At 41.5% G+C, this 23,142-nt stretch overlaps 1 protein-coding gene across 5 annotated transcripts in view; it reads left to right on the top strand.

The window, feature by feature from the left end:
• Positions 1-23,142, top strand: part of RBM33 (RNA binding motif protein 33) — a 108,084-nt gene that overhangs the window by 22,927 nt on the left and 62,015 nt on the right. For 3 of the 5 annotated variants that reach the window (XM_055591361.1, XM_055591362.1, XM_055591363.1), the window contains exons 5-7: positions 1,355-1,664; positions 5,302-5,418; positions 18,145-18,316. In XM_055591361.1, coding sequence (XP_055447336.1) covers positions 1,355-1,664; positions 5,302-5,418; positions 18,145-18,316 — 599 coding nt within the window. The remainder of the gene's footprint in view (positions 1-1,354; positions 1,665-5,301; positions 5,419-18,144; positions 18,317-23,142) is intronic. The other 2 variants (XM_055591364.1, XM_055591365.1) reach the window with 1 other exon arrangement.

Raw genomic sequence — 23,142 nt, forward strand, 5'->3', positions numbered from 1 at the left:
CTGGGGTCCCTTTTATAGGGCACTGATCCATTCATGAGCTTCCACCCTTGTGGACTCGGCATCTCCCAACGGCTGCACCTCCAGACACCATCACACTGGGTGTTAGGACTCAGCACATGAATTTTGCAGGGGATACGAATATTCAGTGCATGGCAGTAGAGAATATCTTTCTCTTGACTAAGAGCTTATAATAGTAAGTTCTGTTATAAAAAGAGGAAGAGGTATTTACTATACTCTTGTTAAGTGAAATATTTTCAATTTTATGAGGAAACATTTATTGTGAAAATAAAGACACTTCTTGTGTATAAATGTAATTAACAAATACATGCTATTTATTATTGAGCTGTAGACATGTAATAGATGTTTTTTAACATAAAGTAATTTTTATGGGTAACAGTAAGTTTTAAATTATTTATTCTACCAGTTATTTGTTTCCCAGTTTAATTCTCTGATATCATTATTAGATTTTGATCTTTTGAATTACGTTGCCCTTGGGGTTTTTAGCCATGTAGTATCTTCACGTGTATGTGGAATGTTCAGTTTTTTTGTTAGGATTGTATACTTAATGGGTGCAAACTTAGATTTAGCCCTAAAACCTTGCCCTTTAAATGTTGTTATTATGCATCTTAATTGTTTGACATTTGGTCGTTGTGATTTAACAGGTGGAATATGATTTTTTTTTTCAGTTTTAAAATTGCCTTTGTTTATTTCACTCAGAAATTAGCTATTTTTTAAAAAATTTGAGGCTAGTATGAACTTGATTTAGTTAAACATTGAAATGTATTTACATGCTAACTTTTAATGTTTTGATTTTTTTAAAATACAAGTTTATAGTGTGCATCATAGATACAGAAAAGCTCTTAAAATTCCATCGGTGTGGGGAGGATATATGTAGACTTACGGCTGATTCATGTTGTATGGCAGAAACCAACACAACATTGTAAAGCAGTCATCCTCCCAATTAAAAAAAAGTTCAATCTATGAGTTCCTATTTATAGAGTAGTACTCCTGGTTTTACTTGGATGTCTTAGAAAATGGATACCACCTTTATTCTGAAAGATAGAATGAAGAGTGGTCTATTTCAGTCCTGGACTTTTCCCAGGCAGACCTGTTCCTCACAGTTGGTCTGATTCTCCTGCTCAGGTCACTGGAGGGATGATAGTGCGGGCGCTCAGGGTGGCAGGAGTCTGGTGCTGGCTGAGTGTGTAGCACGTGCGTTTCACTTGTAGTCACTCTTGTAGTCTGTGTGCATTGATCAGTCACTGGTCTCTGATAACAGTTAACTTAATGTGATGATTTAGTTTTGAGCTCCACTCCAGTTGCCTACTTTTCTTTGTATTTTTGTCCTCTGTAGTACTCAGGATGTCACGATCAGTCTGACTGCCACGTCAGACATGGTCACATCATTTGAGATGTCTGACACTAACGACCAGTCTGCAGAACAGGAATCCGAGTATGAGCAAGGAGAGGACGAACTCGTTTATCACAAATCGGATGGGTCTGAACTGTATGCTCATGAGTACCCAGAAGAAGGGCAGTATGAAGGCCATGACGCTGAGCTCACAGAAGACCATATTGAGTACGTGGAGGAGCCCGAGGAGGAGCAGCTGTACAATGATGAGGTCCTGGACATCGAGATCAATGAGCCTTTAGATGAATTCACAGTGAGTCTTTCTCCTTTGTATGGCTGAAGATAACATGGCTGCCTGGGCATAGGTTTCTAGACTGATTTGAAATCTATTTCCCTCCCCTGGGAGGGAGGGAAATTAGACCTTATTATCACTGTCTGCCAGTTTCTTTATCTGAGCTATGACAAAGTTTGTGTTGACAGCTTGTTTGGCCGGAGCTAATGCTCCTTTGTCATTCTGGAAGGCTGCACAGAATTGTGACCTTGAGGATTGCACCCTAAGGAAGAAAACAGCTTTGTGTGGTGGAGATACACTGTCAATTGTTAGAAGTACTTAATGCAGCGCTTTTATCCAGGCTTTAGACAAGATCTGATAAAGTCCTTCTAAGGTGAAAAGATTATTGACCTGCTAAAGACATCTTTAAGGTGCTAATATTCCAGAGTGATTGATGTCCTGCTCATTCATCCTTTTTTGTAACTGAGAACTGTCTAAACATGAATAAAGAGATTGGAGGTTAGTTTAGGAAATGTCACACACAATTTGTTATCTGTAATCAGGAAGCAGAGATTGTGCTGATTTTTATTTCAGAAAGATGGTTTTGGTGGGTAGGTTTTTTTTTTTAAGGTTGAACAGTCAAAAAAGAAAAAGGTAGAAAAAGGTAGTAGTGAAAGATCATCTGTCTTAATGATTCATTACTGGGAGAGATTTGTTTATGAAACAAGCACTTAGTGAAATTTCTGTTGGAAGGGCGAGATCTCCATAGATGCAGTGGAATCTTAGGGTTTTCAGCATGTTTGGCTCCTGTGGTACCATGTTGGGGGCTGCTGGGAAGGGGTGGAGGTCAGCAGATTTAGGGCAAGAATTCTGCTTTTATGTTTTCGTTCAGAGTAAATGATTTTTCATTTGAGAAAAAAATGTGTGTGTGTGTGTAGTTTTGAAAGAGATTGTTTACATGGAGCCTTAGAATATTTAGTTCCAGACACAGTTGTGTTTCCATATCTCAGTAGTTATTTTTAAGGTTTGATTCTTTTTGAATGGTTTCTCTTTAGTAGACATAATCACTAAAAGATGTGTGTAGTTTTGGTAAACAGAATCGTATAAAAGGCATCGTGAGTCCTTGTTCTTTCGATAACTCTGTAATGGTTTGTTTTGGTAATAAATCCTACAGTAGTGTGGACTGGTGATCTCTGGTTTACAGTGTGTTCATATACTGTGTTAAAGTGAGACACTGTAGTTTAAAATGCTCCTTAAAAATTAGGCCAAAATCTTTTAAAATTGTGCCCAAGTATCTGCTGGTTAGTGTTGTGTTATTTCTACTACTCATCCCTAAGACGAGGTGGCTGGTCAGTCGTATCCCTTGTGAGTTCAGCATTTCGGCAGATCTTTACCAGTGTGGAAGCAGTGCGGCCACGAGAAGTGTTGAAACATGAAGCGTGGCCCCTGCCTGCTGAGAGCTTAGAATTTAGCAGAACAGTCTCCGTCTGGGAAGTGCTTGGTAGTACCTATACATGATCATGGAAGAGGCCCTTCTCTCTGGTGTTCTTGCAGAGTTTGTTGTAAAGAGGATTTCTAGCAAGTGAGGAATTTCTCTCTCTTGTTTTCCAAACTTGGGGTTACATTAGGCTCCTCATTGTATAAAATCCAACTTAAACCATCTGACATCTTGTGCGTAAGATTCAGGTATTGGAAAAAAAATATGCAAATTCAATACAGTCACAGTACTTTTCTACATTAAAATTAATTTTTTCAGAATTTAAAAAAATCTTGGAAGTTTACTTAAGAATTCTGAATGTGTCTAAATATTTTTATAGAGAATTATAAAGTTTAAAGGTGAGGTAAAGGTCAGTATCTTTCTGGAGCAGTGTCAGCCACCCTCAGGATATCCAGGTTTATCATCATGCTCTTTCTTTTCTTCCCTGTTTAAGATTACCGGTTTCTTCTTTATAGTTATCACAGTGGTAGACGCGGGCACTGCCACTCCTTTGCATGGGGAGAGGAAAACGCACTTAAGCTGTGAAATACTTCTCCGGCTCTGCAGTGAGGGCCTCTCCTGTTTTCTTAGGCTGTCACTGGTGCGCAGGTTAATTAATTATTCATTATTAGAATAATGAACATATGAGTCGATTGTGTCCCTGTGTGTCCCAGAGGTGTTTTAGTTTATTAAATGGTTTATTTAACTGTGGTTCGTGTCCTGGTTAGGCCATGTTGACTCATACACTGGAGCTGGAGTTGAGCTCTCTACTGATCCTGAGTGTGTTCTATCTGTTTGAGCTCACGCAGGCCAGACAGAGGGATTCTGTAACTGGGAGTAGAATTATAATATTGCAGAATGTTACCACCAGAAGGGACACTTACCTAAAAAGTTGATAGTAAACTGTAGTGTTCTTTCCTGTCATACCCAAAAGCAGTTTTTTTGACTTTTGCTGTCCTAATCTTGAGAGTGAATTGAGATTTGATATAAAAAATTGTATTCTTGTATTAAGAAGGGATGTAAATTCTTTATTATTCAACAGGATATTTGAATATTGTTAGGTGATTTGTACTTCTGAGCATAACTGGATTTACTTAGTGCCTTTAAAGTTAACATAGATTGAGATTTTGTAAAGCAGTGTTCTGTAAAAACAACTTGAGATTGGTAATTTGTGTAACAACGGATTTTTGTTTCCTGGTGAGAATTCCGTGGTGTGGACTCTTCTCCCTTGTATGTTTACTGAAAATTTTGCTTGCCTCTTACGGCCTTCTTTGAACTCTGACAGTCCTGCTCTCAGGGAATCTTGGGTGGTGACGGTTGCTACTTTGGGTGGAACGGCAGCAGTTTCCTTGGGGAAGTAAATGCAGTATGTAGGGGCGGTCTTGAGAGACAGTTGAGGGGCCTCAGGCGGTCCACGCCTTGTGTGCTGCTGCTGTGCCTTGTGTCGAGACTGGGCCCCAAGCGGTGAGCTGTGCAGGCCCCGCCGCTTGTCTGCTTTCCCCGCTGCCTTGCAGCTGCCAATGGCTCACTTCAGCTGGTGGCCAGGGACGCTGCGAAGTTCAGCTCCCCTCGAGGGGAGCGGTTGCACGTGCCTGTCGGAGCCCTTCTTTGCTTGCAGTTGTTTCTAGCCAGTTTGCCTGTTTCCTTCCCTGTGCTTTTAAGAGCTGCCTGCCTGCTACCATGCTCCTTACATTCCATGCGAACCTGAGGTCATCCTTCTAATTCAAAGGAGCGGCTGGTGGAGAAACTAACTAACATGCAATTTTAATACAGCTCCTGTGTTGAGTTGAATTGCCCATACTTTTGTTGTCTTCTGCTGCTATGAAAATAGTTCAAGTTGGGCGTGATTCCAGCCCCAGTACTGCTGCTGAGCTGCTCTGTGCAAGCGCATGCACACTTTGTTTTTTAAGATTCCATCTCCTTGGTGTTGATTTTGAGAAGAGCTGTGTGTCGGGGTCCTTGGAGGTTGAGGCAGAGTCCGTGTCACTGCCCGTATCAACCAGGCGGGCACGCTGCACTTTGCTCTCGTTAACGCTCGGGGAGGTCCCGTTCTAGTTCTGTGCTTCGTGCTTTTCTGCTTGGTCTGGTAATCGTTGTAGTAAAGTGTGCTCACATAGCTTAGCATGAGTCATGAAGAGGAAAAGTGCTTACAAGCCCCAAAGCAATACGAGAAAAACTTATTTTCTGTTTAATGGCTGTTAGGATGAAGAGTACTTGCAGGCTTGTGGGCAACAAGGGATGAAAGAGCAGGAAGACTGTGTTGCTGAAGAGGAATTAGATGAGATTACTGATTCCCAGGTTGATCCTGAAACCGAAGAGGTATTTGTTCATCTTTTTAAAAAGAGTCCAAAAGTTTGCTTGGTTTTTTTTTCTTCCATATTTAAAATGAGCATCTTTTTAATGTTGGTGAAAAGTTAATACATCTCCTCTTTGAAGTATGAGTGTAGCTAAAAAAGCAGAAACCAAAATCCCTGAGCTTGCAAGAATCTTTGGACAGTGACTTCTGGTGAGCTGTTGTCTCCAGATAGATGTCTGCCCTTTGAGTGTTAGAATGTCTTTAGCTGTTCTATGGGGTGTAGGTAGGAATCTTTTGAAATGCGTAGTATGTGTTAGTGCTTTGAAAGAAGTACTGGGATTATCTTAAATTAATTAGCATCAGTTCAATTTGACCATTATTCAGAAATTACTGCAGACTTCCCTGGATTTAGGTGCTGTGTTAGGTATTGAAGAAGCGGATGATTGAGAAGCTTGGTTCTGGTGCTCACGGAAGTTGCAGTCTAAAATAGGGGAGAGAAGACGAGCGCCCGTTCCAGTGAGGGAAAGGCAGAAGAGCTGCCGGGAGGGAGGCTCGGGCCTGCTCAGGAGCCCGCACTGGGGCCTCTCTGTTTGGGTGTGTGTCTTGAGGGTGGGTTGGGGTGTTGAGGCTTTATGGAAGAGGTAGCCTGTCAGGCACGTCTGGAGAACTGCGTGTTGTCAGGACAGATTGGGGTGTGCTGTGAGGTGGAGGCGATTGAGTTCTGTTTCCAACCTTAGAACTTGTCCCATGCGCCAAGCGTGCAAGCCATAAAGCCATCCTGTAGTCTTAGAACTTATTGGTTTAAGATTTTTTTTCCTTCTTAATGTGTTTTCTCAGTTATTTTTCTTAATGCTTTCCCCCCTCTTTTCCCTCAGAGGTCATGAAGAGGGACGTTTCGCGGGCTCAGGTCATCCACACCAGGCCTTGCAGCAGTGCTTTATGAGCCCAGTGTGCAAGCACTGCCCTTTCTTTTCCCCAACACATGGGCTGACAGAGCGTGGGCGTGTACAGACACTTCCTGGGACACAGCCTTGTTCTTCGCCAATAAGCTAAATTTGATTTTTGTGCTTTCTCTCTCTTTTGCTCTTTGAAATACTTGAAACTTAATAGAAAAGATAGAAGAGCAGTAGAAAGATCGCTTTGTTCAGATTCTTCAATTTTAGACAGATACATGTAATCAAAGGAACGGAGACAAAGCTAAAGGAAATGTTAAGAAGTGGTTCTCCTACTGAACTGCTATGTTCTGAGTAATGAGCCCCCGCCCTGAGGTCCAGGGAGATGGATTTATGCGTGTCGTGCTTAGCACCATATCCTATGTACTCTTTGCCCAGTGCAAGGCCAGTATGAGCCTCGATTAGGTCAGACTTGTGGAAGGGTGATTTTGGCAAAAGATGTCTGAGAGAGAGCGAGCTAAAAAGTCGTTAAAGGATGGTGTGTGGGTGGGGGTGCTGACGGAGGTGGCTGTGGGGGTCATTCTGAGGGTAAGTAGTTGAGAGGGAAATAGGAATCCAGTACCCCTTAGTTAGTTCATGTCCTCTTCATTAATTTGTAATACTTTGTAGTTGGAAAATTAATTCCATTGATTTTTTTTTTTCCCTGTAACTTACTCTTTTAGTATTCTAGGCAGTACTTCTCCTTACTGTAATAACATACTGTCTTTGTAGTATATTTTAGAGTGAGAAAAGGTTTTGTAGATTTTAATCTTTAGATTATCTCTGGAAATATAAACTATTATTATTGTAAAGCAGTTAATAAGAATTCTAATCGGTGTTACACTTTAGCTTGAATGCCTTCTGGAACTGATAGAGGGTATGACCTGTAGATTTAGATATTTCAAACTTTTGTTCCTGAGCTGTAGTCATTAAAACATTGAAGCAAAAGTGGGCTATTATTTAAAAATGGTAATCACTCCTTCCATTTTCAGTGTCTTCTGAACAGAGAGAGAGAGGGAGAGAGAGAGGTGTCTTTGGAGGAACATTAATGATCAGTCCCAGCCCTTAAAGTAAATGAACTCGTGACATGTATGAATTAATAAGATAACATCTCAGATATATTAATACTTAGGAACGCTTAGTCACTGGGACAGAAGTTAGACCCCTTCCTTGAACCTTAATGCCAGTATTCATCTGAGATTAATTAATGCCAGATTTTATATGTACTCAAAGAAAATGTTTTAATAATAGTGTGCTAGCTTTAGGCTCACCTACGAAACAGAAAACTCACCAAATAGTACAAGTTCATTTCTCACTAACGTAAAAAAATTCCCAAAAGCATTTCAGATCTGGTGTTGGCCTCACTAGGCAGCCAGGTGCCCAGGCTTCTTTCAGACTTCCATGCAGTTCCAGGGCTCTGTGCTTGCCATGGTCCACATCCAGGCAGTGGATTGCAGCAAGGCTGAACAGGCCCGTGCCCACCATTGGAGGAGACATCCCATAGTTCTCAAACAGCACTTCATAAACGTCTCATTAATTATGCATTAGTCACATGGCTGTACCTCCCAGCAAGGGAGACTGGCTAATATAGTGTTTTAGTAGGTGACAGCATGTTCAGCTAAAGTGGGGAGTTTCATGATTAAGGACGTCGCAGGGAACGGGGAACAGATGCCCGCCAAGTCGTTTTGGTTTTACTCTACTGTTCTTGGTATCGCACCTTTTTAAGCCATAAAGGAAAAGAATGATTTGATCATACACAGATACCCCAAAACACTATAAACAAGTTCGGAGAAATGACAGTATGGGGAAAGAATATACATATAAGACTAGGAATCAATGTATTTAGTAAAGTTAACATATTCAGTGTGTTCTGTATATTTGTAAAAAGAAGGGCAAAAAATGTGAGAAGGTAATAGAAAAATAAGACAGATGATAACTAAGTGTATAAAATATATTTAATAAAATTAAGGCAGTTGTGAATTCTAACCTATCTTAATATTGGCAAAAATAAAAACACTGGTCAGGTGTGGTTTCTTCTGTTGGAGGATTATCTTGGAGATGGGAGATAGTCTTGCACGCCCCTGTCATGTCTGTGCAGGTGTGGGGAGCAGAGCACTGACTGCCCTTTGCTGCTGTCTTTTCAAGGAAAGACGTGTCTTTCTCTGGAGCAAGGGGCGGGCCTGCTTCCTGCTCATGATGACAGTGCCCTGAACTCGGGTCCCACAGCGCAGCTCCCTCTGTGCAGGGTCAGCAGCTCCCTCTGTGCAGGGTCAGCTGCCCTCTTCGTCTGGTAGCCCGCCGGGAGCTGGGGCTCACGGAGCTGGCCCCCACACGACACTGCTGCTGTTAAAAGTAGTAAATTGTCCTCGTCTGTGACTAGGAGTGGCGTGCCTTCTCACAGCCTCCATGAAACAGTGGCAGGCCTACCTTAGTAGCCTGCAAGAAGGGTGAAATTTCAGACCCTTCACTGTTTGTGACAGTGTCAGAAGCCTGAAAGTGCCTTGGCTCAGTAATTCCAGGTTAATGAAGTTATCCAAGAGCCCCCTAAGATGTGCTCAGGGACACACGTGCCAGCTGTTTGTCTGCAGCCTTGAAAACAAGTGGGCCCAGTGCAGATTTTTCTGCAGGGTTAGATGAATGATGGCCAGGGGGCTACACGTTCCTAAAGGATGCCCTTGCCCTCTTGGACATGGAAAGAGACTTGTGATGTGTGACGCGAAAAGAGCAAGCTAGTGGGGTTCCTCTGCTAAGTCCTCCATGGCTGTGCATGTATAAACGTGTGTGTGTGTGTGTGTGTGTGTGTGTGTGTCTCAACACGTGTCTGGGAGGATCAAGACAAATGGTCACAGTGGTCACCTCTGGATGGTGGGATTCTTATATATTTTGTACATCAAATACTGTAAAATATTTTGCTGTGAATAACTTTTGTGAACAGGGAAATACAGAGCGGTTAAAATTTGACCCTTGGTAATTTGGAAGGCAAAGAACTGGAATGCATTTGTTTAATTCCTGTGATTTCTAGTTGATATTAACCCTAACTTGAAACATCTTAATGATGGTTTTCTGTATGTACATTTTTATAGAGAAGAGAGTAAACTCTCAGCCAGATTACATAGTTTATCTTTTTTATACTGTCTCTTAAGAGGTATATTGTTGGGTTTGTCTTCCAAGATGTATGTCCCATAGTTTTAAACAAAATATTTCAAAGTATTTTTTAAACAGTTACACATTTTTCTTACGCTCTGTCCTTGATCACGGGTTTGTTCACCTTGTTTGTGTTGCTTGGCTTTGTATTGATGGAACTTCTTCGTATTGCTCTTTGCTCTTGGGTCTTAGTAGTCCTTCTTGGAGGCAGGTAATATGCTGGACTTTGTCCTGGCAACAGGTGTTTTGGTGGTGTTTTCTTCCTCATACTTGGATCACTGAATGTCCGTCAGACAATCATTGTTGAGAACTTGTATGCGTGGTACTTTTGTAGGTGCTGGGAGTGAGTGTTATATATTATTTCGGTACCTTTTGGTAGGCTTTGCTTTTGGAGGGCTGTCCTCCCATCTTTTTTAGACATATAAATAAATTACATAGTCCTCATGGGAGAACAGCACTTTTATTTTGCCACATACACCTGTGTTCTGGTGTCTTTCTAGTCGTTTGACTCGTGTTCTTGGGATTAACTGCAGGGTGTTGTGGAACCAAACCGTTGCACTCACCTTGTGTTGTAGTGTGCATGCTCTGGGTTGCTTAAAATGGACTGGAAAGCATGTTGCATTTTTTCAGATAACTTCTTTCTCAGAGTTATGTTTAAGTACACATTAGATTCTGAATTATGGAACTAAAAAGAAATTTCTGTTGAAAAGCCTATTTTCGGTGACTCCTTTTATTTAACTAATGTTCCTTCTTGGTTAATACAAAAAGAATCACTGTACTTGGAACAAGTTAGAAAGATCTAATTATGAAAACTAACTCTTGAGCCTTTCTAAGTATACAGTCTTGTCAGCGCCAGCGATGCTTATGTCTTCAAACGTGGTTACAAAGGTTTGCTATTTGATAGTTTTGGCTTGTATAGAGGAACAGGTGAGAAGTTTAAATAACATCTTTGCACCATTTACATTTGAAATACTTTAAAAATTGTGGTAACATTTACATGCAGTGGTATTTACATCTGAGGTATACAGTTCAGTGTATACTTGAAGATCAAACAAGATCTTCACGACCCAGATAATCACCGTGGTGTGATCACCAGCCTAGAGCCAGGCATCCTGGACTGTGAAGTCAAGTGGGCCTTAGAAAGCATCATTACGAACAAAGCTAGTGGAGGTGATGGAATTCCAGTTGAGCTATTTCAAATCCTAAAAGATGATGCTGTGAAAGTGCTGCACTCAGAATGCCAACAAATTTGGAAAACTCAGCAGTGGCCACAGGACTGGAAAAGGTCCATTTTCATTCCAATCCCAAAGAAAGGCAACGCCAAAGAATGCTCAAACTACCGCACGATTGCACTCATCTCACACGCTATTAAAGTAATGCTCAAAATTCTCCAAGCCAGACTTCAACAGTATGTGAACCGAGAACTTCCAGATGTTCAAGCTGGATTTAGAAAAGGCAGAGGAACCAGAGATCAAATTGTGAACACCTGTTGGATCATCAAAAAAGCAAAAGAGTTCCCGAAAAATATCTACTTCTGCTTTATTGACTATGCCAAAGCCTTTGACTGTTGTGGACCACAACAAACTGTGGAAAATTCTTTAAGAAGTGGAAATACCAGACCACCTCACCTGCCTCTTGAGAAATTTGTATGCAGGCCAGGAAGCAACAGTTACAACCGGACATGGAAGAACAGACTGGTTCCAGATAGGGAAAGGAGTACATCAAGGGTTAGGGTTCTGTATATTGTCACCCTGCTTATTTAACTTATATGCAGAGTACATCATGAGAAACGCTGGGCTGGAGGAAGCACAAGCTGGAATCAAGATTGCCGGGAGAAATATCAATAACCTCAGATATGCAGATGACACCACCCTTATGGCAGAAAGGGAAGAACTAAAGAGCCTCTTGATGAGAGTGAAACAGTTGGCTTAAAACTCAACATTCAGAAAACTAAGATCATGACATCTGGTCCCATCACTTCATGGCAAATAGATGGGGAAACAGTGGAAATAGTGACAGACTTTATTTTTCTGGGCTCCAAAATCACTGAAGATGGTGACTGCAGCCATGAAATTAAAAGACACTTGCTCCTTGCAAGAAAAATTATGACCAACCTAGACAGCATATTAAAAAGCGGAGACATTACTTTGCCAACAAAGGCCGTCTAGTCAAAGCAATGGTTTTTCCAGTAGTCATGTATGGATGTGAGAGTTGGACTGTGAAGAAAGCTGAGCACCGAAGAATTGATGCTTTTGAACTGTGGTGCTGGAGAAGACTTGCGAGTCCCTTGTACAGCAGGGAGATCCAACCAGTCCATCCTAAAGGAAATCAGTCCTGGGTGTTCATTGGAAGGACTGATGCTGAAGCTGAAACTCCAATACTTTGGCCAGCTGATGAAAAGAACTGACTCATTAGCAAAGACCCTGATGCTGGGAAAGATTGAAGGCAGGAGGAGAAGGGGGCGACAGAGGATGAGATGGTTGGATGGCATCACTGACTCAAGGGACATGAGTTTGAGTGAACTCCAGGAGTTGCTGATAGACAGGGAAGCCTAGCGTGCTGCAGTTCATGGGGTCGCAAAGAGTCGGACATGACTGAGTGACTGAACTGAACTGACTGATACAGGTCAGTAATTTGATAGATGTGTACAGCCAAGCTACCCTCATTATCCCCTAAGGTCCCCACCTTGTTCCTTTCCAGTCAGCCCTGACTTCTCTCAGAGGTGAGCCATGCCCATGGTTCTGTGTATTTAGCGACTCAGTAGGTGTGACTGAGCAGACATCAGGAGACAGTGGAGGACAGAGGAGCCTGGCGTAGCGCAGTCCACGGGGTCGCCAGGAGCCAGACAGAGCTTAGCAACTGAGCAGACCAGTGATGGTGTGCTGGTGTCTAGCTTCTTTTGGCCACCATGATGTTTTTGAGGTTCATCCAAATAGTCATTTACGCCCACAGTCAGCAGTTCATTCCATTTGATGGACATACCTTGTTTGTTTTCTCTTGATAATAGGTAATATTTGGGTTGTTTTCAGTTTTTCTGTTATCATGAATAATTTAAAGAGCTTATTGTACTTATGTTTTTGTGGATTTATCTTTTTTCCCTGTAGCATTAGGTAGAAGTGGTACTACTGAAACAGGGTCGAAGTATGTTTGATGGTGTAAGAAACCGCCAAATGGCTTTCTTGTGTTTGTACTGTTTATACCCTCACCAGTCATGTATGAGAGTCTCAGTTCTCCCACTTGTCTGTCTCGTGTTTGTATCATTTTTTTGTCTAAAGGCTTTCCTTCCCCGTTGAGCCCCTTAGTGCTGTGTGAGGCTCAGTCGCCGGTGACGTCTGAGTCTCTTTCTGGAGCCCGCTCTGTGCCCCGTCGCCAGCGCCGCGCTGTCTTGGCCACTGTGGCGTGAGATCAGGCAGTGCAGTCCGCCAGTTGTGGTGCCTTTTCAGGGTTGTTCTGGCAATCTGAGTCCTTTGAATTCTGTATATAAATTCTGTAATTGACTTGTCAGCATCTATTAAAAATCTGGTTGGCATTGTTTTTGAACATTGCATTGTATTTTTAGTCCAATTGGGGGAGAACTAGCATCTTAATAATCACATTGCCTGCTAATAACCACAGGCTTCCCTCGTGGCTCAGCTGGTAAAGGATCCGCCTGCAATGAGGGAGACGTGGGTTCGATTCCTGGGTTGGGAAGATCCCCTGGAGAAGGGAAAGGCTGCCCACTCCAGTCTTCTGGCCTGGAGAATTCCATGGACCGTGTAGGCCATGGGGTCACAGAGAGGCCTGACTGAGCGACTTTCCTTTTCAGTCGCTTACTGATTCTTGGCATTGGGCAGGCCACTTAATACTCCATTGCCTTAGTTCCCTTTTCTGGAAAAGTTATAACCAGTTAATAGAGCTCAGGGATCTGATACATGTGTATATCCAAGTTACCCTCATTATCCCCAGAGATCCCCCCTTGTTTTCTTTCTAGTCAGTCCTGACTTCTCTCAGAGGCGAGCAATGTCCTTAGTTCTGTTTAGTCTTTCCTAGTCTAGAATAGGAAAGTTAATAACCACAGTTTAATGGTTCTCACTTGTCTTTTTATTTCATTCTTTTTGCCTTGTTGACCTCCAGTATTCTGTAGAATAGAAACATTGAAGGCATTTATTTTTGCTTCATTCTTCATGTTAGGGGTGAAATATTCAGTATTTTATCAAGTAAGTAATATAAGCTACCTGGAAGTTTTTCAGTCAGATTGAAGAAGTTCTTTTCTATGTCTAGTTTGCTGAGTTTTGTTTTTTTTGTTAAATCAGAAATGAGTGTTGAATTTTGTCAGTGCTTTTTCGGTTCCTATTGAGATAATCTTGTATCATCCCTTGTTTTTTTAACGTACGTTAAATTGACTTTAAAAACTATTACCTATATTGCGGACTTAGCTTCTGTTTTGCAGATTTTCCCGTTAATGTCCTCTTTCTATTCTGGGGCCCAGTCCAGGGCACCACATTGCTGTCCTGTCTCCTCTGGTCTGTGCTAGTTTGTAGGTCTTTCCTTGAGTTCCACAACCATGACAGTCTAAAGAAGTGTCCTGCCCAGGTGTCCTGTGGAATGTCTTCTAACCTGGCCTTGTCGGGTGCTTTTCTCATGGTTAGACTGGGGCGATGGGATTTTTGGAAAGAATACCATGGAGGGTAGGCGTCCTCAGCCCATCCTGCAGCTGTGTGTAGGACCTCCCCGGCAGTGTCAGCCTTGGTCAAGTGCTGAGGTGGCCTTGGCCAGTAAAGATTGTCATTCCGTGAAATTCTGTCTTTCACATTCCGTACTCTGTTCTTTAGAAGCAAGTTACTGAGGCTAGTCCTCACCTGTGTTCACGAAGTCCTGTCTGTGTTCACGAAGGTGAGCGAGAGGGACTTAAGCGCCACCTCTGGAGAAGGAGAGTGTGTGTACATACATTTGGAATTCTTGAAGCGAGATTTGTTAAATTGACTGGTTTTTGAATGTTAAATCAATCGTATGCTTCTGTCTAAACCTTCACTTGGTCATGACATATTTTCCTTTTTTGTGGGATTCCATGTGGACAGAGAAGCCTGGGGTGCTAGAGTCCACGGGTCACAAACAGTTCGGTACTACTTAGTGATGGGGCAACATAAGCAATTTTGTGTCTGTGTTTACGAAGGAGATGGGTCTGTAATTTTCTTCTCTTGTAATTTTTGCACAATTTATTAATAACTGCTAGTCTTTTCAGTTTGTAAGTTTTAGCTCTTGGTGGAATTAGAATTGATTTTTATTTATGATATAGATATGATAGTATACAATTATTCCCTATCAAATATTTTGTAAGCACTAAAAACGTATGGGAAGGTTTTAGAAGCAGTGTTCTCTATAGCTTTCTATTTCAGAGAACTACCTTTTCCCTCCCCACCCCCTTCAGATTTGGGATGGAATATTGAATTTTCTTTTAGAACTGAGATCACAAGTTCATTTCAGAGTTAGCTAGAGAATGTAACAAAATATATAAGTCTGGCTCTTGCTGCCTCTTAGAGTTTCTAATTATGTATGTATGTATGTTAAGACTTTGGTGGACTTGTCTATTTTGTAAAGAACTTTCATGATGATTTTCATATGCATCCTCTTAAGCATTACAAATGCATCGTTCAGGTTTTTAAGATAATTAAATAGCTAAAAATCAAACCTTTGAATATTTTTGGCAGTGTCTATATAATGAAGTCAGATATTTACATACAATTTAAATTCTTACAAAATATAATCAGGGTAACTTGATCTTTATATTGGTATCCAACACTGCCCTTCAGTGGAATTTTACTTGTGAATGGAATATTGTGAATATATGTGAATATTCCATTCATAAGTATTTCTCTGCAGAGAAAGTCAACATTATGGCAGATAGGTAAGTTAATTCTAAGTCCATGGCCAAAGAAGATGCCCTTTTTTTGAGCCTAGTATTTAGAGTAAGAGGTAGTGATCAGTGGCTGAAAGAGTGAGTCTACCTTGGTCAGTGTTGCCAGGTGACCTATACTTGAGGCAGCTGAAGCCAGCAGTCTTTCAGTTTCAGCTCAGAGCTCGTGTAATCCTTGATGAAGTTCAAGTGGAACTGGACCCTGAGTGTGAACCCCGAGTTTGCGTCCTAGGATATTCCTTCTCCAGAAGTTGACCTTGTGCCACCCTTTTTGTAGTCAGGCCCTCCCTCCAGTGCTCATCCTCGGTCTCTTGGCGAGTGTCGTGTGTGTGGAGGTGTGGCGGTGTGGCCCCTTTGGAGTGACTTACTGCACCTTTGACTTGCGGCATGCGGCATGATGCCTCTGTGGTTTCATCCCAGTTTTTGTGTAGTTGCTTCCTCTTTTATTGCTGGAAGAGCATGCCATAGTTTGGATGTACAGCAGTTTGTGTATCCATTCACTGTTTTTCTATTTTTGGTCATCCAAAATAGAACTGTAAAACTTTCCCTGCAGGTTTTCACATGAACAGAAGTTTTCATTTCCCCTGAGTAAGTGTCTAGCAGCGGTAATGCTGGGTCATAGACTAGAATTGTTCGCTGATGTGTTTCTGGTAGCCTGTAGTATTTGTTTCAGAGAAACAGTTTTCAGCTTGTCTTTGTTATATTTGGATTTCTTCGATGGAGACTGTGTGTAGAATAAACTGTATTAGTTTCAATACTGTCATGTTTTACATTAAACTTGATTGTAAAGTGTTTGAACTGTAATTATTGTTAATGGTTGAATTAAAAATGACTACTGTAATAAAATCTTTGCTTTATTGGTAGTGATTTCTTTTCCTCCTCTCGCCTTGCTGCTTAAAGTGTGGTCTGTGGACCTGCATGTTGGCTTCACCTGGAGCTTGTTGGAAATGCAGAATGTTAGACCCCCACCTGCAGAATCAGAATCTGCATTTTGGCAGGATTCCCAGTGATGAATATAAACCTTCAGTTTGAGAAGCACTGCTCTGGAGCATTAAGAGGTGGAGAAGAGTATTTTGTAAATGAGCTGACTTTTTGCTCGGTGTGAGTGTAGAGCAGCACAGACATAGCTGGGTCCATCTCACACGTCGTTCCTGTGGCTTCAGATGTTCAGTCAGACAGAAGTAATGGTATCAAACCAGCAAAACAACAAAATGCCAAGGTTCTGGTGCTTTAAAATCCTACAGTATACTGAGCATCAGAATACTGAAAGGTGGTTTTGCAATCAGTAGGCTAAAAGTTATAGTTTATATTCAGTATTTTATTTTCAGGCATTGATTCTCTACTGTAGGGTTTATAGCAACGAATGTGTGCATTTTTTACACAGAAAATGTTGGGGAAAGAGTCCAAAATAATTGTATCATTTTCTTTCCCTTGCACATTTTCTAGTAAAGTGGTTCATTTTTGTTTCTGTTAAGAGTAAAGGACATGTAAGAATTATGAGCGATGAGACTAAAGGAGCAGTTTTTAAGTTTGCAAAAAGCGTAAATGAATCTAGCAGTCAGTAGGTACCTGTCTTATTACCTGACAATAGGTCACTAAGATCTAACATGAGATGAAAGTGATCAGTGTCAGATGGAACATGAGTTAATACAGTAAGAATTGTTGATAAAGAAATTATTTTAGTTTGGGACTAGATTAAATAAAATTTTTGTAGGAATCCTGACATAATGAAATACAAGATAAAAACTGGTTTTAAGGACTCGCCTGGTGGCATAGTGGATAAGGACCCGCCTGCCAATGCAGGGCACACAAATTGCAGGCCACTTGCTGCTGGTCGGTTAAGCCCATTTCCACAACTGCTGAGCCTGTGCTGCGGGACCTGCGAGCCGCAACTGCCGAAGCCCGTGCGCCCCAGAGCCCATGCTCTGTAACAGGACTAGTGTGTGTACTGCAACAGAAGGGTCGCCCCCGCTCACCACAGCTAGAGAAGGCCTGTGCAGGGCAACGATGACCCAGCACAGCCAAAAATAAATGAATGAAAAAAACCAAACAAAGTGAAAACTGGTTTTGGTGTGAAGCGAATGAAAAAAAAATAGTCTTCTGGTTAATAGTGGTTAACAGTCTGAACCAGAGGTAGTAAAAGTAACTCACAAACCCTGGACAGTGGGAGGAAGTAGAAAGGGGTGAGAAATGATGCAGGAAAGATTGTACAGGCTGAGAGAACCAGAGGAGCCAAGCGACCCAACAGTGGATTCGGAGCACTTGGCTGCTTTGAAAGTCAGAGTAGATGGGGTCAGGAGTGCCAGGAAATGTGGGGCCTGTTGGTGGGAAGGAGTGTGCTGTCATCTTACGGGAGCCACAGGCGGCTTCTATGCTGAAATCAGGCTCAGGGACTCTAGGGTCAGCTTAATTAACATACTGAACTTTGTTTAGATCTGAATTAGAGTCTAGGCCAGCACGGGTGTTTGGAAATCATGTTTGTTCTCTTAGAAGTATGAGTGGTTACAGTATATAAGACTGTGTGTATTAACTAGGAGTAGGAATTTGAATTTTTTCTAACATCGTTAATTTTTAATATTAGAGGTTTTTTCTCCTAGGATCAGTTTAATGTTTCTCATGGCTTTATAAATGGGACATTGTGCTGTATTTTTACATCTTAATTATAAACAGCTTTTATGTGTGTGTACACATACGTGTATGCGTAACCGTTGTTCAGTATTTAATTCAGAAGAGTATGAGCTCACTTTCCCTCCTTGCTCTTTTGTCTGTCTGCCATGTAGGGAGGCATGGAGACTTTGGAGCTGCAGAAGGACATCAAAGAAGAGTCAGATGAGGAAGATGATGATGATGAAGAATCTGGACGATTACGTTTCAAAACTGAAAGGAAAGAAGGAACGATTATTAGGCTCTCAGATGTAACTAGAGAGAGAAGGAACATTCCAGAAACTTTGGGTAACATTTTTTACCTGTCTCACATTCTCTTGCATTCCCATTTCAGCTTCCTGTATAGTACTGTTACGATTAATGAAGTAGATAAAAAACAGTTGACTTTATAGACTGTTATGCATGGTGTTCAGAAGCTGGATGGTCTGTATGAGGTGAGAGCTGAGTTAATAGTGCTGTAAAAGTCGCTCTATAAAAATGACTTGTCTTCTGGATTAAAAAAATATTTGAATAAAATATCTTTTTTTTTGAAATAGTTTTCCTTTTGTAGTCTGTGACTTAGACTTGCTCTCCTGCATGCCATGTGGCTCCTGGCTGGCTCTGGGGACGTGACGTTAGGTGCTGCAGGGGCGTCTCGCCTTTCCCAGGTTGCCAGGGCTCCTTTTGGGCCAGACGGGCTTCATTCTGTGCCTTTTAGTGTCGTTACAACCGCGTCTTCGGCGTGTGTTTTCCTCTGTGCTGCCCCGCTCAGCGCTCAGGGAAAGGGGCTTGTCTGTCGCACCATCAGTTGCACATCGTTCTGTTGCAGACCCACAGCAGGCTGCTGCTGATGAACAGAGCCTTTTCCAGTGTTCACCCTGCCCACATTCTTCTGGAGTTCTTTCCAGTGCCCACTGCAAGGAATAAAGCAGTGGTTCTCAAATTTGAGCAACAGAATCCCCCAGAAGACTTGTTAAAACGCATACTTCTGGATGCACTCTCAGCTGCTCTGATTCAGTAGGTTTAGGATAGTGCCCAAGAAAGTTGAATTTCTGATGAGTTTGCAGGTAGTATTGTTCCTGTTGCTCCAAATCCATACTTTCAGAACCACTGGGGTACTGTCCCGTATTCCAGGGAGTAGGGTGGGTGGGTGGAAGAACAGAGAATTATACCTGTTCTCTGGTCTTGGTCAAAGTAAAATCAGTTACTACCTTTATTACTTTGTAAAACCGTTATTTGTAGCCACTTGCCGTTGGAGGCCTGAGCATGTGTCTTGCAGTGGCAGAAATGAGTTCTCTGTGAGAACACCAAGCTTTCAAGGTGCGCATCATAACAGTAGTGAGCCCATCTTACCCTATTACATCCCTAGGTGAGGTTTGTGGAGAGATTGATCTGGAGTCTTAGTGTTCTCTATGTCTTTCCCTTTTGGTTTCCTGCTTCCAGCTTTTGGCCCAAGCTCTTCCCTGGACTTTGCTCAGGTTATGGTATTAAGTTGCTTGTTGGTTTGAACCAGTACAGCATAGGCTTCTAAGAAAGAGCTGAGAAGTTGGCCTTGGGTAAAAGGAGATGGAGCCAGCTTAGGTCTTAAAACAGGGGCATGGGAAAAAATGAAAAGTATTGTCAGCAGGAGTGATTGGCAGCGTTACACAGCAAGCATATTGGAATAGACATCTCAGTCTTGGACTGGGGTAAGACGGACAAGGGAAAGATGGCGCCCCTCACTGCTCACAGACAGCGGTGGGCTGCGGCTTGTTAGGGAAGGAGAGTGCCATCGAGGGGCGGGGTGCGGTGAGCGTCCCTTCTGCTTCTGTGTAGCTGGGCTGTGGCTTTATTACATAAATCTGGGAGCCGTACGTTATGTCTTAATAACAGTGTTAGCTGCATGTTCTAAGTGTGTGAAGTCAGCCCTCGGACACCATTAGGAATGGTGGCCTTTGCTTTCTGCAGCCAGCTGCTTATGGGCTCTGGTACACTTTATAGATCACCCTCTCTGCACCCCCAGAGCCCCTGCTCCTCCTTTACCCTGATCCTCAGCTACGGTTATCTCGCCTCTGTTCACTTGAACTTGACCCAAGCACTGACAAGTTCTGAAATGTCCAAATTGCCTGCGTTCATAATTTGTACTTGTTTTATCCCTGCGTCCCTTTCTTTTCAGGATCTTTGCCTCATTTGGTTCTTCACAGGGTCATTTGTACCTCTTTTATTAAATAATTTGTGTTGCATTTTTTTTTTTTTTTAAGTCATTTCTTAGTTCTATAGTCATGTCATCCTAAGACAAGAGGCTGGAAAGGGTTATTGATGGGCAGGTTGGCCCTTTAAATATGAGCGGAGAGGCAAGAGTGGCTGAAGCATTAACAGTTCGACCATTTACCATTCTTTTAAACGTTAGGAAAAAAGCCTTTAAATGTATTTGTGCAGAATGTGATTCTTTGGCTAGATAATAGGGCAAGTAAAATTGATGCTAAGAAGTATCTTTCTCTGTTCCCTATTTGTAAGCCCAGTGTAGGAAAGCTTCAGTAGGAAAGCTCTGTGTTTAAAAACAGGTTTTCATTTTTCTAGAAAAATTAGGATTATTCCCAGTATAGAAATGATTTTTCTATCTATTTTAGAGTTTGGTTTCCTAAAGCAATGAGCTCTTTTGTTTCCTTAACACCCCTCACCCCAGCAAAAAGTTAATTTTATACAGAAGAAAAATATTCATTGAGAGAGATACTAGATATTCACATGAATTTTTACTCATCACTTTGTGTACTCCTGGTGATAGAAATACCAGTTTCAGGTTTTGTATACAGATGCTTGCATTGATTTGGCTGTGTAAAGCTGCTCACATACTCTTTGTAATAGGATTAAAATATCTTGCTACTGGAGTATGTATATCTCCTGTGATGGATTTTTCTTGACAATTGATCTCTTAACATTCTGAATACAAATAAAGGCAGTTATTTAGTGATACCATTGATTACTTTTGAGAACACTCTGCTCTACAAAGAAGAATGAAATAATGCTCTGGCCTGGGAATAGTGAGTTCTCTTCAGAATCTGCAAGGGCATTCAGTCACTTTTAGTCTTCTTCACATTCAAATGTATGATGTCATCCTTAAGTAATTCATATTTGTGCCAGTCTTGACCATTATGGAGCCTGAGACACAGATGTTGATTTGTATTTTCAGTTCATATTGGATTAGGCATAGAATTTTGGGATTTTAGCTGAGTTATGATCTTAAGTACCGAGCTTCTGTCCTCAACCAGGATTCTGGGAATTAAATACCTTAGAGAAAATGTGACATCATCAGTTTTCCCAAGGATACAAAACTATATACTTAACAGACAAGTTTTTCATTATATAAAAAGGATCCCATAGGATATGAGGGCTTAATTCTGTCACAGAATGCAGTTGAAAAGGGTTTCTAGAACATGCATGTGTAAGAGAAAGATTTATTTTGAATGGCAAAGTCAAAAGCCGTCTCTAAAACATGGGTGTCACTGACCCGTCACCCTGAAGTGGCAGCACAGACGTTCAGAGGGGCCAGTTCTTTTGCCCTAGGAGGCGGACCTCAGATTCTCTCTGGAAGCAGTACCAGCGGAAAACGAAAGGCTGTGCTTATTTTAGTTAGGCTTTTACAATTTGTGATCTGTAAGTACCCTGCTGGGTTTTGCCGTATTCCAGGTTTCACTGCGCACAGGTAATACGTTAAATTATGCTTCATTGCTTTAGCCTGAAGAACACTGTTGTTAGGCCCACATGATGTTCTCTTGAAATAATATCCTTGGTTACTTTTGCTTAAGGCAAATGATCTTTGGGGAAAACAGTTTTTTAAAATTGATATACAAATTGTGTATTTATACAGCAGAATACTCCAACAGAGAAAAGAAATAAACATCTGCAATAACATACAATTTTTTCATCTATTAATAACAATTTAAGATCATTAGTGCCAGCAGTAAGATAACTACCTTCAGTTTACACAATGGTCCTTGCATTTGCAAGGTTTTCAAAAATTTCTTGATTCAATTATCGTATTTAAAAAAAAGCCACAACCAAAAATAAAAACCTCAGACTGTCATTTGTTGTTTCTGTTTTGCCAAATAAACTGTATTCTGTAGACATTCATTATGTATTAGTTAAAGTATTTTTAGGTACATGTGTTTTTCTTAAGCACATTTTAGAAAGGGACAACGCAATGTAAACTTTGTTACATTGCACTCTCTTTCCTTTGAAATATGGACCTAGTTCAGAAAACACTTAAGCGGAAATTAACATTTCAGTTGAAGTTACAAATGTAATTTCCATCCTGTCATATTTTGGTGACCTTTTGTGACAGCTTGTCTCAATTGGAGGAATGCATTTTTACTTGCTGATTAAAGATGTCATTTGAAACCATTTTATTACTGGGGATAGTGAAATTAATCTTGACACTTAGAACCACTAGAAAAATAATTGCTGATTCACCACATAAAATGTGTATGTGAACCTATCATGTAGTCAAGATTAGAATAAAAGTCTGTGCTTGTTAAGAGGAGATTAAATTTTCTTTGGAATGGAGTCTAGATCCATTTGAAGGGAAGGGGGTTACCTTAGAAACAATTTCCAGAAAATGAAATGTGGCTTAGAGATTTTGGAAGAGTTTGGAGATGATTATGGAATCCAAGGTAGGAGAAAAACTGGTAATATTTAAAATGTACCCTTTGCTGTGGAAGAAGGCATGCTGCTCAGGCACTTCAGTCGTGTCCGACTGTGCGACCCCATAGACGGCAGCCCACCAGGCTCCTCCGTCCCTGGGATTCTCCAGGCAAGAAAGAACACTGGAGCGGGTTGCCATTTCCTTCTCCAGTGCATGAAAGTGAAAAGTGAAAGTGAAGTCGCTCAGTCATGTCCGACTCTATGCAACCCCATAGACAGCAGCCTACCAGGCTCCTCCGTCCACGGGATTTTCCAAGCAAGAGTACTGGAGTGGGGTGCCATTGCCTTCTCCAGGAAGAAGGCATGGGAATGCCTCTTAGTAGAATTCAGTGAAATCTTTGAAAGGTGTTTACTAATAGAGCATATATTATCATAGCTTAGAACTGTATTTGAATAAGTTAGCCTTTTTCTTCTAAGAGTTCAGAATAATGTGCCTACTGAGTAGGGCCAGAAAC

Source organism: Bubalus kerabau, chromosome 8 (genome assembly GCF_029407905.1).
Source record: "Bubalus kerabau isolate K-KA32 ecotype Philippines breed swamp buffalo chromosome 8, PCC_UOA_SB_1v2, whole genome shotgun sequence".
Classification (NCBI taxonomy): Eukaryota; Metazoa; Chordata; class Mammalia; order Artiodactyla; family Bovidae; genus Bubalus; species Bubalus kerabau.